The 14,649-nt window shown below is 32.9% G+C and overlaps 2 protein-coding genes across 4 annotated transcripts; one reads left to right on the top strand and one right to left on the bottom strand.

Annotated features, from left to right (window-relative positions):
- Positions 1-83: 83 nt before the first annotated feature.
- LOC105666529 (aquaporin-11) lies at positions 84-4,513 on the top strand. Of its 3 annotated transcripts, XM_012316787.3 has the most exons (6): positions 84-827; positions 1,161-1,662; positions 1,749-1,978; positions 2,272-2,546; positions 2,812-2,950; positions 3,935-4,513. In XM_012316787.3, exons 3-6 carry the CDS (start codon positions 1,798-1,800, stop codon positions 4,129-4,131), a joined length of 792 nt encoding a protein of 263 aa, XP_012172177.1. In that variant the 5' UTR covers positions 84-827; positions 1,161-1,662; positions 1,749-1,797; the 3' UTR covers positions 4,132-4,513. The 3 variants fall into 3 exon arrangements, with proteins under 3 accessions (XP_012172177.1, XP_012172198.1, XP_012172215.1); XM_012316808.3 differs by lacking the exon at positions 1,161-1,662; XM_012316825.3 differs by lacking the exon at positions 1,161-1,662 and having other exon boundaries at positions 84-819.
- Positions 3,500-14,347, bottom strand: LOC100642628 (1-phosphatidylinositol 4,5-bisphosphate phosphodiesterase). Its single transcript, XM_003393603.4, has 20 exons — positions 14,078-14,347; positions 13,802-13,861; positions 13,537-13,677; positions 13,365-13,444; positions 12,312-12,447; positions 11,793-11,893; positions 11,533-11,699; positions 10,827-11,037; positions 9,968-10,226; positions 9,279-9,464; positions 8,894-9,071; positions 8,312-8,469; positions 8,038-8,241; positions 7,548-7,746; positions 7,135-7,305; positions 6,911-7,051; positions 6,439-6,613; positions 6,122-6,325; positions 5,331-5,577; positions 3,500-5,112 (listed from the first exon to the last, which is right to left on the bottom strand). The coding sequence occupies exons 1-20, from the start codon at positions 14,246-14,248 to the stop codon at positions 5,044-5,046; spliced, it is 3,258 nt and encodes a 1,085-aa protein (XP_003393651.1). The 5' UTR covers positions 14,249-14,347; the 3' UTR covers positions 3,500-5,043.
- Between the last annotated feature and the right edge of the window lie 302 nt (positions 14,348-14,649).

Raw genomic sequence — 14,649 nt, forward strand, 5'->3', positions numbered from 1 at the left:
ATAATCGTAATATAAAATTTATTTATCATTTGCACTTTAAAGACATTTTTGTAATCTCGAGTAGTTAAAACATTTAGTACTTTAAATATGTAAAACTAAGTATTTAGTTGATTGGTTGAGCGTTAAATTCGTACTTCCTTTTGGGCATACAGGTTTCATTTTGTTACAATTCAGGTCAACTAACTGTATCAATGTCGTTACGATCTAGATTTTACTGCATTCAGTAGTCTGAATTATTTGGAAACGAACGAATGTTATGGAATTAAAAATTTATAACTGGTCGGATCAAATTATTCTTTAAAGATTGTAATACAAACTCAATTTGTAAGCATTAAAATTACATTGTTGTAAGCATGAGTGGAAGATTTATAATTTATTCCTCTACACGCCTACGTAAATTTGCTTTTCAATTTTTAAAATACGAATCAAAGTAACGATATGAACAAGTAAATTGAATAAATAAAATGAATGAAATACTTCTAGTTAGTTGTAAAATAATCGAATAATACTTGGTGAAAGGTATAATTGTTATTCATATTTACGAAAAATTGTCTGTTCAGTTTCGTCATAAGATTATTTTGAAACATATTCGATATCTAACGTGATGCGGATGTACAATCAGGTAATTTGGGAGACCAGCTATTTAAAGCTACGCGACATATTCACACAAATATATTCAATTACACTCGATGGTTTTAAATAACAGCTAAGCAAAATCTTGCTGTGCGCGAAAGAAAGGAAGAGATCGAGAAATAGATTTACAAGCATTGTGTGAATGTTTGCTCGGGAAGAGATGAGAAAAGCGAATGAAATTTAGTGGTAAATATGTAAGTTTATATTACGTTCACGAGAATCACTTGAAACCATAGTTTGTCGAATGCTGTTTTGCGTAATATTTTGCTGTTGCATAATGTTCCTATATTTTGTATATACATACATGTATTATAATGTTAGTGTAATAACTTACAAACTTAAAGTTAACTATATTTTGATGCTAAATACATTATTTTTCTAGACCAGAATACATGTAACAATATACTCGCGCATTGACATTACTGCAAGAATACGATTAAATTATTGTGGTAGATTGTTTTTAACAACTTTTTTAGTGTACGAAATATTGACAATAATTGCATTATGATTTCTTGTTATGCTTGTAGTTTGGGCCACGGTATAGGCAGCCTGGATTAAAAGTATTCGTATAGTATGAACGTGAAAATTGAGAAGACTGTGTTTTTTATGTTAATAATTACATTGATATACAGATGATCGCACGTTATACATCAATGTTAGCAGTAATAAATATAACAAAATAAAAGAGTTAACTGCGGTACTTTGTAACTTATGACAATCGAAAATTCACATAAGGGAAAAAAGTATTCGTACATTACGATAGATTATCAATTTATACTACAAACATTACTAAATATATTACTATATACTAAATATTTTGTAAGATTGCCCTTTCCACGAATAATCGTTTGCATGCTATTTGGCATGAAGTGTATTAAGTTTTTAACAAAATTTACTGACGTTTCACTCTATTGTTCTCGCAGAGCCCCCTTAAGATATTTTTTGGTTTCATATGGTGTTTTGTTATTCTTTTTCCGAATTCCCACTATATGTGCTCAAGTTTTAAGCTCGACGATTACGGTCGCATAGGTAATGTATGGGGTGCATTATACCAGCAGTCATTGACGTATATAAACATTTATTCATGATTTTATAATTTTGTCTTTTTTTTTTAGTTTCCATTTTACGATATCGAGCTTGTGCATAGTATATTCGATCAACACCATGGCTGCAACGATAATTGCTTTGGCAGTTTCTACATTGTACATTGTATTTACAAGTCTCATAGCTTACTGGATGAGAAGATATACCAACTATTATATACAGGATCCGTTTGTAAGGTCCCTATTTTTAGAAGGTATTGCTACCGGTGAACTTTGCGGAGCATGTTTCGAATTAATAATAAGTAAGTTTACCGAATTTATCGCCAATAATTTCTAATTGGTAACTCCGTAGATTTTATAAAATTTGATACGAAATTTATTAAGCTAATAACGTTTTTACTTATGTATATGTATATGTATATATGTATCGAATTTTATTCTTTTTTTTTTATGTGTACCTGCAACAGCTAATATTTTTTAATGGAATACTATGCACAATTACAATCATATTAGCGTCAAATTATAAGAACGTTATATTTTTTCCGGTATAAATGTTTCAGTACATATTCTCTGTTTTAATTATAATGTACCTTAGTTGCGGATAACTGGGGTGTTTCTATGTATGGCGTATATTTATTCGTACTGACGATTTGGTGGTCTATGAATTGGGAAGATGCTACCGCTTGTCCCTACACGCACATCGAAGACGTTGTCAATGGGACGAAGTCAGTGCGCGATGCTTTCCTTTTAATATGGGCCGAACTTGTCGGCGGTCTTGCCGTTTTTAGATACGTTCAATTACTTTGGGCACTCGAAATTGTTTCGACGCACAAGCACAAAGCATTCGAAGATTGTACTACCGATCTACAAGTAAGTGCGATAATAAATTACAAACTTTTCTCAACTGTTTGTAATAGGCTCGCTTCTTTCCTTCGAAAATCTAACAAAAATAGTCTTTTCGCGATAGTGACGTATGCAAGAACATAAGATAAAAAAACATTACATTTTTTGTGAATCTTTAAGACTATAATAGCCTCGTTAACGTTACTACCCCTATCGGGATATATGAGATTAAAAAATCATAGTTTTCATAAATTCTAGCGAAAATTATGCGAGCGTCTCTTCTGTCTTTAAGGTGCCTGTAATATTTGGAGCATTTATAGAATGCGTGGCAACTTGTATATATAGGGTGGTCTCACGTGGCTTGAGCGAGATAAATTCGAAGATTAGTGTTATTCTTGATTCCTTCGTTGGAACAACTTTGGTTATTGCAGGTTTGATTAATTTATATCACGATTCGTCTTGTAAAAAAATTGTTTTCATTTACGTTAATCTTTAGTTATTTACGTATCTCTTTTAGTTTTCCAATTACAGGGTATCTAAGTTTTATAAAAATAGAAACTTCCATTCGTTCTTGTACATATATTCTTTCGCGGTTTATAAATATTTGGATTTAGATGTCTGATATGACTTTAATAGGTCAACGCAATCGCCTTTAACAAATTAATATAAACTAATGGGAAATAACAGCTGAATGATAACAGAACGTACGTTCTATATATGTATCCTTATATAATATATATTTCTTTATTCACTCTTGAATTCTTTCAACTTTGTTCTTTAAACGTGCAAATTGTATATAGACTTCTCGAACGTAGGGATATATTTGAATTATTCGAATATATTCGGATCGTAAATATAATCTTTTTCGTGTTCAAATATATAATAATGTAAATTTTCCATCGAAGATTGTCTGCCTCGATCATTCGAAGAAATTTCTCTCGTCGAGCAATAATAAGTACGAACATAACAACACTTTAAAGCTCTTTGAATTATTACATTTTTTATTATTTTTACAGATGCGAAAAATAAATTTATAAGTTGTTTGCTTCCCCAGAAACGATTAAAAATTCGCTTGGAATAACTCAAATAACGCTTAGTTTTTTTTCCACATTTTCCTATATTTCTTTTATTCTCGTTTGATTTTTCTTCTTATTTCGAGAAAAGTTTCTTTACGATTTCACCTCGCTACGATCCTTTCACCTTAGTAAATCTGGCATCTTAAAGAAAAGGTATTACACTTTTCGCAATTTAAGAACTGAAAATGTTTGCGAGTAATCAAATCTGTTCGTTGCAAATATTAGATACTCTGTATTATCGTATCATGGCCATAGATTAGACTCTTGTTTTCGATGTGAACACTTGTTGATGATCGTGTTGATACACTTATACTCGATTTATTTTCACGCTGATTTCAGCTTTCGATTATTCCGGCGGCTACTTCAATCCCGCGCTGGCCACCTCCTTGAAATACGGATGTTTAGGAACTTCCTTTATGGAGCACGTGATAGTCTATTGGGTGGGTGCGTGTGCGGGTTCCATCGCCTCTTTACGAGTATATAGGCTACCGTTTGTTCAACGGTATGTGGAACAATATAAAGAGAAAACGCTTTAAGTCACCGACAGTGAAACATCGAGTCGTTGCACGAGTTTGTTGGTTTTCTGTTTGCCCGACTTTCCCGTTGTTTGTTTTATCTTATTCCCTGTTTTCTGTCTGAGTTACCGTTCTACGAAGTAACGTCTAAGTTTATACATACTTGTATCGAGTCTCTCAGATTGTTACAATATTTGCGCACAAACAATTTCTCGGAAGCGGTCACCCTTCTCACACGTTTACAAAGTAGGAACATTTTTAGATATTGTAGGGTGATGATAGCGTTACGATGATTTGAGTTGAAATTAGTGTAAAATTATTCATAGCGAGCGATGCGTGTAAATAGCATAATGTATCATAACTGTACAATAAAAGTACAAATAAAAATAAATTGGAAATACTACATTCTGAGATATTTAACAAAGCGACGGTATATGTGTTAGATTTTTAAAGAATTTAAAGACTTGAAACGCAATAAATAATCTCACAAAGGCTTACAATAGTAAGCAAAACTTAGTCATAATTGCAATAAATACAGTATTGGAAAATAAATTGTTTGACTTACAACTGAAAGAATATTAAATGTTAAAAGTTAATGTAAACCCTACGTTATATATATCGTATAATTTCAAAACTTAGAGGTATGTATAGTTCGTAATAATTATCCTTTATAAAGGAATACAAAACGAATCACACATCCGTGAATTATATGTAAATGTTATTATAATATTTATCAAATAATATTATATAAAGAATCTTAGAAGTAGTTCAAAATGTGATCAAAATGAAACAGCGCATAAAGAGAAAGAAAAAATTGAAAGATTTAATAAATTCTACAATAGTGCCAAGTATGTATATCGAGTAAGTATGGGTAGAAAATATGTTTTTAAATTAAGTATAAACTTTCAAGTAGAAAATTTCGAGGTCTAATAATTATACAAAGAATTCTGTTTTAGACGACATGTCCAAATGAATTGCTTCATTCTTGTACATTTCAATGGTCTGTAACAAAACGATAATCTTGTAAGTATTATCAGCTACTAGAAAAAAAACGAGCTTGACACGTTGGTGAAAAAGTACGAAAATAAATATGCGTCACCCACACGCGATATCAACGATTGATTTGGAAGAAAGATATTCAATTTGTCGATTATCTTGTTCTTATGATCATAAGAAATTAAGAAGAAGACAGTTTTTAAAGTAAAATTATGAAGCATTACCGCGTTAATATTGCCATCTAAGTCTGCCACTTGTTTTTCGTGAGAAGCTTTCAATTTTTCTTTTTCACGGCCTTGCTTGATTTGCACAGTTTTCCTTTCTTGCATAAATTTCTTTGTATTTTGTTCCTTCTTCTCACGAAGTCGACGATCCTTGTCTCCTTTTGTCTTTAACGCTTTGTCGTTCATTACTTCTTTAGCCGTTTCCACGGATACTTTTACCTGATTCGCATTCATATCTTTAATATCCCTGAGAAGAAAGAAAAAGGATATTATTGTAGGAATAGCAATTTTGGACAACTAATTGGACTACTAGTTGCGAGTTCCAAGTAAAGTAAAAGAAGAGTGCAAAGATGGTTGTCAACTAAACTTTCCAATGAACGTGATCAAACATGCCATGAGAATGTCTAAAGAGTAGATTGTCTAAAGTGAGTGAAAGAGATTGTAAAATGTACGGACAATGTGTAGCTGAATTGTTTTGTATTGTGCTGTACTATTGCAGCTTACAGTTGTTTTAATATATCGAATCGTACGTTTACTTCGCTGTTGAAACTGCTTCACACCCCTACCTTTCATCATCCCGAAAATTATATTACTCCGGCGGTAAGGAATAATTTTATAAACCAACTATTACATGTCAAGTATAAACGTTGTTCAATTTTACGTATGCTTGAACATTTTTAATTTCACGATAATTTAAGAAGTTTCTATTTTTCATTTTTCAAGTCAAAATTTTATGTGAGAAGCGAACGAATAAAAATACTAAAGAGAAATTAGAAATAGAATCTACACACTTGTCATGTTTTGCCTGTAGCTGTTTAACCTGCGAGGCCTGTACAATTTCGATTAATTTTTTGAATTCCTCTCGGCCGGCCTCCGTCTGATTCTTCAACATCTCCCATTCCTCTTTTCGTTGCCGTTCTACCATGGCGGACCATTGCGCGGTTTGTTCGCTTATAACTTTTTTCACGTTCGCGTCCTGGAGCAGCGCGCTTTTGCTGTAAATGCGAGATTTGTCATTGCCATGTGGGATTAAGTGCGATAACGACGTTAATCGCGGAAATTCGGTAATTTCTAGTTAGCGAAAGTAATGTCTTAGTACACTACGTACTCCTTTCCCTTCACCAATTTATCAATGGCAGCGCAATGATTTTTTTGCATTGTCTGTCGTTCCTTCAGATGCTTCTTCCTCATTGTATCCAAATCCTTCTGTTGCTTTTTCCCCAGTTTGTACGCTTTCTCCTTCTTTAGCGTGTCTATCGTAATTGGCTCTGGTTTCCATTCCTCTAAAAATTTGATAACCGACAGATATTTTATAAATATATAAATATGTTATCGTATAGTCTTACGGTTTATTATACAGAATTAATTTACAACTGTTGCCTTAATAAAAATATTTCCCAATTCGTCACGAAACTTTTACAAACTGATTAAAATCTTAATAAAACTAACAGCTCGAGCAAACAATTTAATTCCGGGAGCGTTTAAAAAATTTTACCGGCAACAATTTCAAATAATGGCACATTAAACGTTCGTTTTCCGTTTGAAGTTTTATGAATGAAAACTTCAAAAAGAGGGTATACCCTTTTTAGCCTTTTCCTCTTCTTTCTTCTTCGCCTCGGCCTTCGCGTCGGTTTGCTCGATTCCTAGTCCCTTCATAGTTTCGGCTTGCTTCTCTGCTCCTTTGCTGAATCCACCCGGATCAGACAAGGCTGCCATGAAGTCTACAAGTCGAGAAAGCGGGCTCGCATCAGAGGCATCGTGATACACTTCTATTTTTGCTCGGCGAACTTGCTCAAGAGATTACCTTCGAATCCATCGGGTACGTAAATCTTTAGCTCGATGTTACAGAACAACATCGGCAGTGCCATGGGAAAATTCGCCTCGGTTTTCAACGAAATATGTCTATATCCAGCTTGAAGGCCGTCCAGTGGTAAAATTCGTTGACCCAACAATTTTCCGCTCTCTTCGTATACACCTATGCAAACAACGAATGTCAATTTATGTCGCTGTTGCAGCGTGAAATTGCATTCTTTGAATCGGTGAAAATGTTTAATAGAACGCCGATAGAGTTGGAAATTAACTAATTAAAGACGTGTAGCTAATGAATTTTTTGGAAACAATGATTCTTCTATAGATAAAAGTAACGATAGATGAACTTATTACAAATTTATGTGCTTTAATATAAATCTATTAAAATGATTAGAGTCATAGAATTACCAAATCTGAGTACAGCCAAGTCGGGAAGCACAACTTTACGGAATAGAAACGGTTCTTCGTTATAAACTGGATTCAATCCGTTTCCAGGAACCATTCGTGTTCGAAATTCTTTCTTAATTGTGTCTGCTGGCAAACCGTACATATCCACTTCAACGTAAGTGCCGACCTTTTTGTCGGACAAGAATTGTCCTGCTATTACCTGACAAGTAGAATTTATCAACGATTAAACTTTTATTCAATCACTCGATTTACTTAACTAATAATGTGTATTATTGTTAATTAGTTTATATTATTATTTTAAAGGTGATTGAACATTTTTAATATCGGTATTAATGATACAGGCAACAGTCGATCGATAATACTTAATAAAACGTTAGTCGTATCGTTACTCTAATTGCTTGTATATAGTAAAATTAAATTTTTATTCGAATAAAACAAATCGTTTCAAAAATATTCTGATTAAATAAAATGTTGCATATGCAAAGTTTACTTGAACGGAACATTGAGCTGTGATAACACCGTCTACGTCCTCGGAGAATGGATCGAAAATTTTATCCGACCTTCTCATAAAATCAGGCTTTAGTAGATATCCAGTTGTTGCGTTATACTCGAATTTTCCTTGATTTAATTGCATAGGCAAATCGGGTGTTTGAAAATTTAACGCAACCATTTGACAGCCTGCGTTCCAAAAGACCTGAACAAATACAAACCTGATTGATATACCGAATAATATCAATTTTTCCTAGCTATAATTAACGACTTACTTGTGGCATGTAATTCGACGAATCAGCCCTCGTACCTTTTGGGTAAATTCGACTCATCTGACGTTTGTTATAATTAACAAACTCCACGGCATTCGTTTTCAGGTAGTTGAGTGCCGCAGTCTCCGAAAACGAGGACATATTATGATGTATGTTCTTTTCTGCAACAATAATAGCGCTTATATATCTCAATAGCGAACAGCGATATATCATTGTAATTGTTACGTGTATGTTGCATAACCGATTTTACCTAACTTTAGATCCAAACTCGTAATGCAGATTACATTTTAATTTTACTTATTAATTTTACTCACTTACTGCTTAATTGTCTTTCGTGATAAATATATTATCGTAAAATGTCCGATAGTACTAAAGTATAAAATTAAAATAAAAATACAAATACGAGAATCACTGATACTATTCATTTGTTGTATCTCCGGTAAAATGACCAAGATATAAGGCATGGCGAATGCGATGATAAATCGTATGCACATACATAAATTCTACTTACTTTATCAAAAGGCTGAAATATGAATACAACGCTTGTATATTAATATAAATGAAAAGAAGGCACGCTTCACATACTTTCCGCAACTTCAAAACTTTGAAATTTCACTGGCTGTGCGTAATTAATCATAGAAGAGAGCCATGGATGACACGCCATTGTACTGCCGGTATATTGAACTGGAGGCGCTTCTCCTTCAGCACCTCCTTCACCTGGTGCAGCACCTTCAGCTGGTGCAGCTTCGGGTGGTGGTTCCTCCTAGAATGTCATCAAGATTTTGTTTTCAAAAAAAGACGTGCTGTATGACATGGCTGTACGGTACGCTAATAATTTAGGAACATGATTTTCAAAAGAAAATTTTCTAAAGAAAATCTGGTAAATTTTAAATAAATTATATCTCAGTTATATTCTATTAGAAGTGAAAACAAATTTTTAAATAAGCGATAAATATAATCATAGGAACACCTTTGGCGGTTCCGGTGGTCCAGAAGGTGCGCTGGGATCCTCCACTACTTCGTCTTTCGCCTCGAATTGCCCGGAGCGAAATAACTCGAGCTCCACCTTTTCTACCTCCGGTTTCAGTCTTTTATTCTTGATTAATATCTTTCGCTTCAGTGCACTTGGTGGTGGAAGTGGATGCCCGGGTTCAAGCTGTGCCATTTTATTTACGATTACAAAATAAACGTATTTCTCGCGGGACATTCATCCGTGCGATAAGCACGCTTCTCATATTTTCATTTGATCTGTTCCCTCTGAATCGGGCAAACTCGTATTTTCCAGCGAGCGTGTTAAAAATTTATAAAATTCTGCTGCTACTATTACTTGTCCGTTCGCGAGGAAAAACGCGAGTTTATCGAGTCGCACGAAATACGAATGGAAAAATGTTTTCATAAATTGAGACAACAGGAAACAGACAATTACCGACTTTCGTTTGTCGAACAAATTCTTTAGTATGTTATTCGAGATAACTTCTAATTCAGTATGTGCAAACGAAATTATTTACGATTTTATAAATATAAGCTGTATACAAGAAGAACTTGTTAAACGCGTAACGAAGATTTATCTTTTATATGATATCGACGATATTATATATTATTGTTTTATTCAGCGTCGTGTTAAGAGATTCAAGAAATTTAAATCCGAGTATCACATACCGGATAATCTTTCAGAGGCTCTTTCAGTAGCAAGTCACCCAATATTTCATCGCAGTATTTGGCTAACTTATATTGCTGTTTCAGGCAGCAGTGATTTTCGAAACTTAGAATTATAGGATACTCCGATGTGACGAACGCTGTGTCCCTTAAAGCGTATATGACATCTTTGAAAAGGATATCAGTACACATAGCTTTGCCGTGAGTTATGATAGGCTCTTCGTCTTCTCCCTTCCCATCCCAACAATCGAGCTCTACACATCTGCCGGACAACATATTTCATTATCCTTTCTCAGATTGTCCTTACTCCCTCGATAACTTTATCGAATATCAAAAATTTCTCCAACTTACACAAAAAACAGTGTGATCGTTATCATTTATAATATGTATCGTCGAAATTACGGAAATCATAGAACAATTGTCCTACATATAAGATGCAAAGCATTGTATTTAACATACAGATAGTCCTTATAATTTTTAAATATTTTTGCTATTGATTTTTAATCATAATTAATCATACGTTTAAATAATAATACGTTTTATATACAAATACGTTTAAAATAATAATAATCACAGCAGAATCTTTTATATAAGCAGGTAGAAATTAATTTCTCCTACATAACTAGAATGAAAATGTAAAATATGTACAAAAGATTTAGTCCGATTTAATAAACTCTACAGTTTAATCTGATGTTTTTAGATATTGGTGATTTATCGATACGAATAGAATTTATATCTATTGTATTAAGAATTTCTAATAATATCCAACTGACATTGAAATTAAAAATTAAAAAAGGACCTAGCGTGCCTGAAATGTTATAAATTCCTAATATGTAATAAATTACTAATGATTAATAATTACCTGCAACCAGCTAACAAGACTTGTCTGTACATCTCAACGGTACTTTTACCACCGATTTGTCTGCCACTCAGATAAGTATTGTGACTGGAATTAATATAATAATGGGCAAGAGGTTGGTCCATGTCCATCCATTCTTCCAATTTGTCCAAAAATACAGGTGCATTTTCATCAGACATTAGGTAACGAATGAAACCTTCCTTGGTTAAGGACTCTACATACGGAAATAAAGGAAAAATTAAAAAATAGTTTGTAATCATATATATACACACATTAAACTTTTAAAATGATATATACATAATAAAAATATAAATAATAATAAATATAAATTAAAGTAATTATAAATAAATAAATATAAAATTAGATGTACTTTCTCTTGCTCGTCTAATCCTCTAATCGTACTTTAAACAAATTAATTTAATCTAGACTTATTAATGTTTTTTGCCATACTCAAAGTATCAGTTTTTAATATTCTAAACGATAGGATTAAAAAAACAAAACACAACTCCAATGTGTGCATTTCATAAAAAAGAAAATTTATTTTGTAAGTGACTTTGTAATAAATCGTAGTTCTATATATTTTCGTGACTAATGCCACATTGATGTAGCTTAGATGTGACGTTAAAACCAGCTAAAAGTGAAATAAGGAGGAAAAGAAAAAGAAATTTCGCGATTCTAGAACGTAAATTGTTTTAGCAAATAAACTTACTGTCATTCCTTGCTTTCTCATCTTGTTCGTAATCGTTGATTATTTCTGTGCATCGTTTCTCATCGTAAAGGGGATACAAAATTTCGTTCAGTCGAGGGTCTCTTTGTTTCTCGTTCATAAATTGTACTAACTGACCTAGACTGATCGTATCCGATTTTCCTTTGGTTCTGAAATATACCATTAGTACCATAATAAACGTTATTTCAGAAGATTTATGACGCCATTCGCAGTAATTTTACCTCTATGTAACTAGTACTTACATCGATTGGAATAATTCCTCGATATCGTTTCGAGGGCAAATTTTAAAGTACAAATTCTTAAATTTCTCGAACGTAAAATCCTTAGGCTCAATTTTATCGCTCTGAAAATGATAACATTTATGTAATTATTTCTACTATTTCTTGTCTAGATTAATTTTTATTATTACCGACTAATTTTTACTTGTAAACTTTCTTCTGTTCGAAGTAAATAGCTTTAAAGAAATTATCAACGTCTTGGGAAGAAGAACTTTTATTCAACTAACCGATTAACTTTATTGCACGGATGGAACAAGATATCGTTAAAATTGAGAACCTAGTATTTCTGTTAGTAATGTTTGAAAATTCTATGAGACATAACGGCAAAAGGTTTAGTTTAAATAAACCGAACATAATATTAACACGTGTAATATTCTCGGTTACTCTACTCTTTTTATTTTTAGCAGCCTAAAAATACTTGACATTGTCTATATACATCTTTACAAGGATAATAAGATTGCGCGTATCGAAGAGGAAGCTTACCTTTCCACTAGGTAAGCCCATGTCTGCTAGCCCTTGATAAACTAATTTTTCTGTTTTCCCAGAAGCAAATGTCTTTGATATAACTTTCACTGGCACTTTTCCTTTAGGATCTACTTGAAAGCTCAATCTCATCCAACTGGCAAACAAATATATAATTAAAATTATAATTTAAACTTCTTAAGGGGAGGCTACGGTTAATTCGTACAAAAATAAGGCATGTTTTTGTGAATTATTTGTGTCGACACAGTTAAAATCTCTTTATTAAAACCAATAGTACATTATAGTATGACATTCGAAGAATATTTTATAAAATTTTCACGGAGAAATATTAAAAAATATGGCAATGGCAAAATTAAAAGCAAATTTTCGCAAAATCGGCTAATTTTCCCTTCAAAGTGTTCCAAAAAAGTGAAAGATTGAAATTTCGAAAAACCCTCCCAGCGTTACCTGGCGAAAACTGTTACCTAACGAATGAACTTTGATTTTTTGATTTCAGATGATCTAACACCAAGTTATCAGGGGCACCGCAATTCTACCTATTTCCCGAGACACGTCCGAATAATTGCTGCCATTGCTGCTGTATTTTTTAATATTTCTCCGTGAAAATTTTATACAATATTCTTCGAATGTCATACTTTAATGTACTATTGGTTTTAATAAAAAGATTTTAACTGTGTCGACACAAATAATTCACAAAAACATGCCTTATTTTTGTACGAATTAACCTTAGCCTCCCCTTAATAACACGCGTATACATCGCCTATATTGAGAACTTACTAAAATTTATAACGACATTCGTTTCGAAATAAAATTCTTAGCTAAGAAAAGAATTATTGTAAATGTGTATTAGAGTGTAAAAGTTTTAGAAGCGTAAAGGGTTAAATTTCGTGAACGGGTACGCGCAGCCTATTTATAACGATTACGAATGTGTTGCAAGTACTGTAGTAGTAATATAGTATAATCTAATAAAAGTATAGAAAAAGGCTAACAGCCTTCAAGCGACTAGCTGGATGATAATGTAGAGACGATTAAATTAACGTAAACGTTACGTACTGCTTCATTAGTTGTATTGTCGGGCAAACATTTGAAGCTTTCGTGTTGTGCGTAATTAACCGTAACCCAACTTGCCAATCCTAGACCAGATAAATGTTCAATTTAAGAAATATGATCTAAATTCTCGATTAAATCTAGAAGAAGAATAGCTTATATTTTTCTGTTTTACTACCTTAGCCGTTTTTGCGTCTGCACAAATAACATGCTGATAATGAATATTAGTGTAATCAATACCCGAGCATATAGTTAAACTCTTCTGGTCTATTTCTTCCATTGTCCCGTGTTTACTTATTTTATGGCACAATTTAGGATCCTAAGCAATTTTATCGTTGATTATTATACAAGCTATATATATGGATTATCTAGTATGTATAAAACGTCAATTGGATATTATACAACCCTTTTGGATACCTTAAACAAATAGTCGTATTATTTACCTTTGGCGTGCCACCATAACGAATATCACTCACTTGAGCCAGTTCTATTACATCGCCGTCCTGCGTAAGAAGATTTATCATTGAAAAATATTTATTCGAACGAAATATCATTAAGAAAAATAAATATAATAGTCAGATGGTGTTTTCTCTTCTAATACTACTTCTATTTTCTTACTGCATATCCAATTTCATAAAAGAAGATATTTTTTCATAATACTCGAATCTTATCTCGAAATGGACAAGTATCTATGCAAAATTTGTGTTTTGAAAATCTACCTTGCCGTCGCTCTTCCAATAGATAAAAAATCCATATTCATCGACTTTAAATAAGCAGTTTGGCTCATATTCGGTGTTTTCCTTGTCTTCGAACCAGCGGTCGAACGTTGAACCATTTCTCAAAAGTTCCGGTACCTCGATTCGCCAATTGAATTCGAACTTCTTTGTCATGTTGCCGACTTTTCCGGTTTGTCGACGAAGTGATCTAGCTTCTGATTATTTTGAAGTGAACTTGGGATGGTAGGAGACTCGAATGGCTCGATTCTATCGCGAAACAGTGCACGAAGGCGCATAATGCGATTAGGCAAATCCAATTTAGCATTATATGAGGATTCGCTCGCGACTGTGTAGGGAGATCGTCGCGTAACAGATTTTTAACTTACATAAGATCGATGCATCGGATTTTGTAAACATCAAACACAGCGAAATGCATCAAAAACCAATTTTTCCATCTTATAAAAAGAAAAGGCAAAAGAACGGAAATAATTCTTAATCAGTTCTTAAATAGTTCTTAATTCTACTTTACGGTATAGATAGAGCGTTTTTAAAAATAAGGACGATAATACATAGGA

The sequence above is a fragment of the Bombus terrestris genome, chromosome 2 (genome assembly GCF_910591885.1).
Source record: "Bombus terrestris chromosome 2, iyBomTerr1.2, whole genome shotgun sequence".
In the NCBI taxonomy this organism is placed as follows: Eukaryota; Metazoa; Arthropoda; class Insecta; order Hymenoptera; family Apidae; genus Bombus; species Bombus terrestris.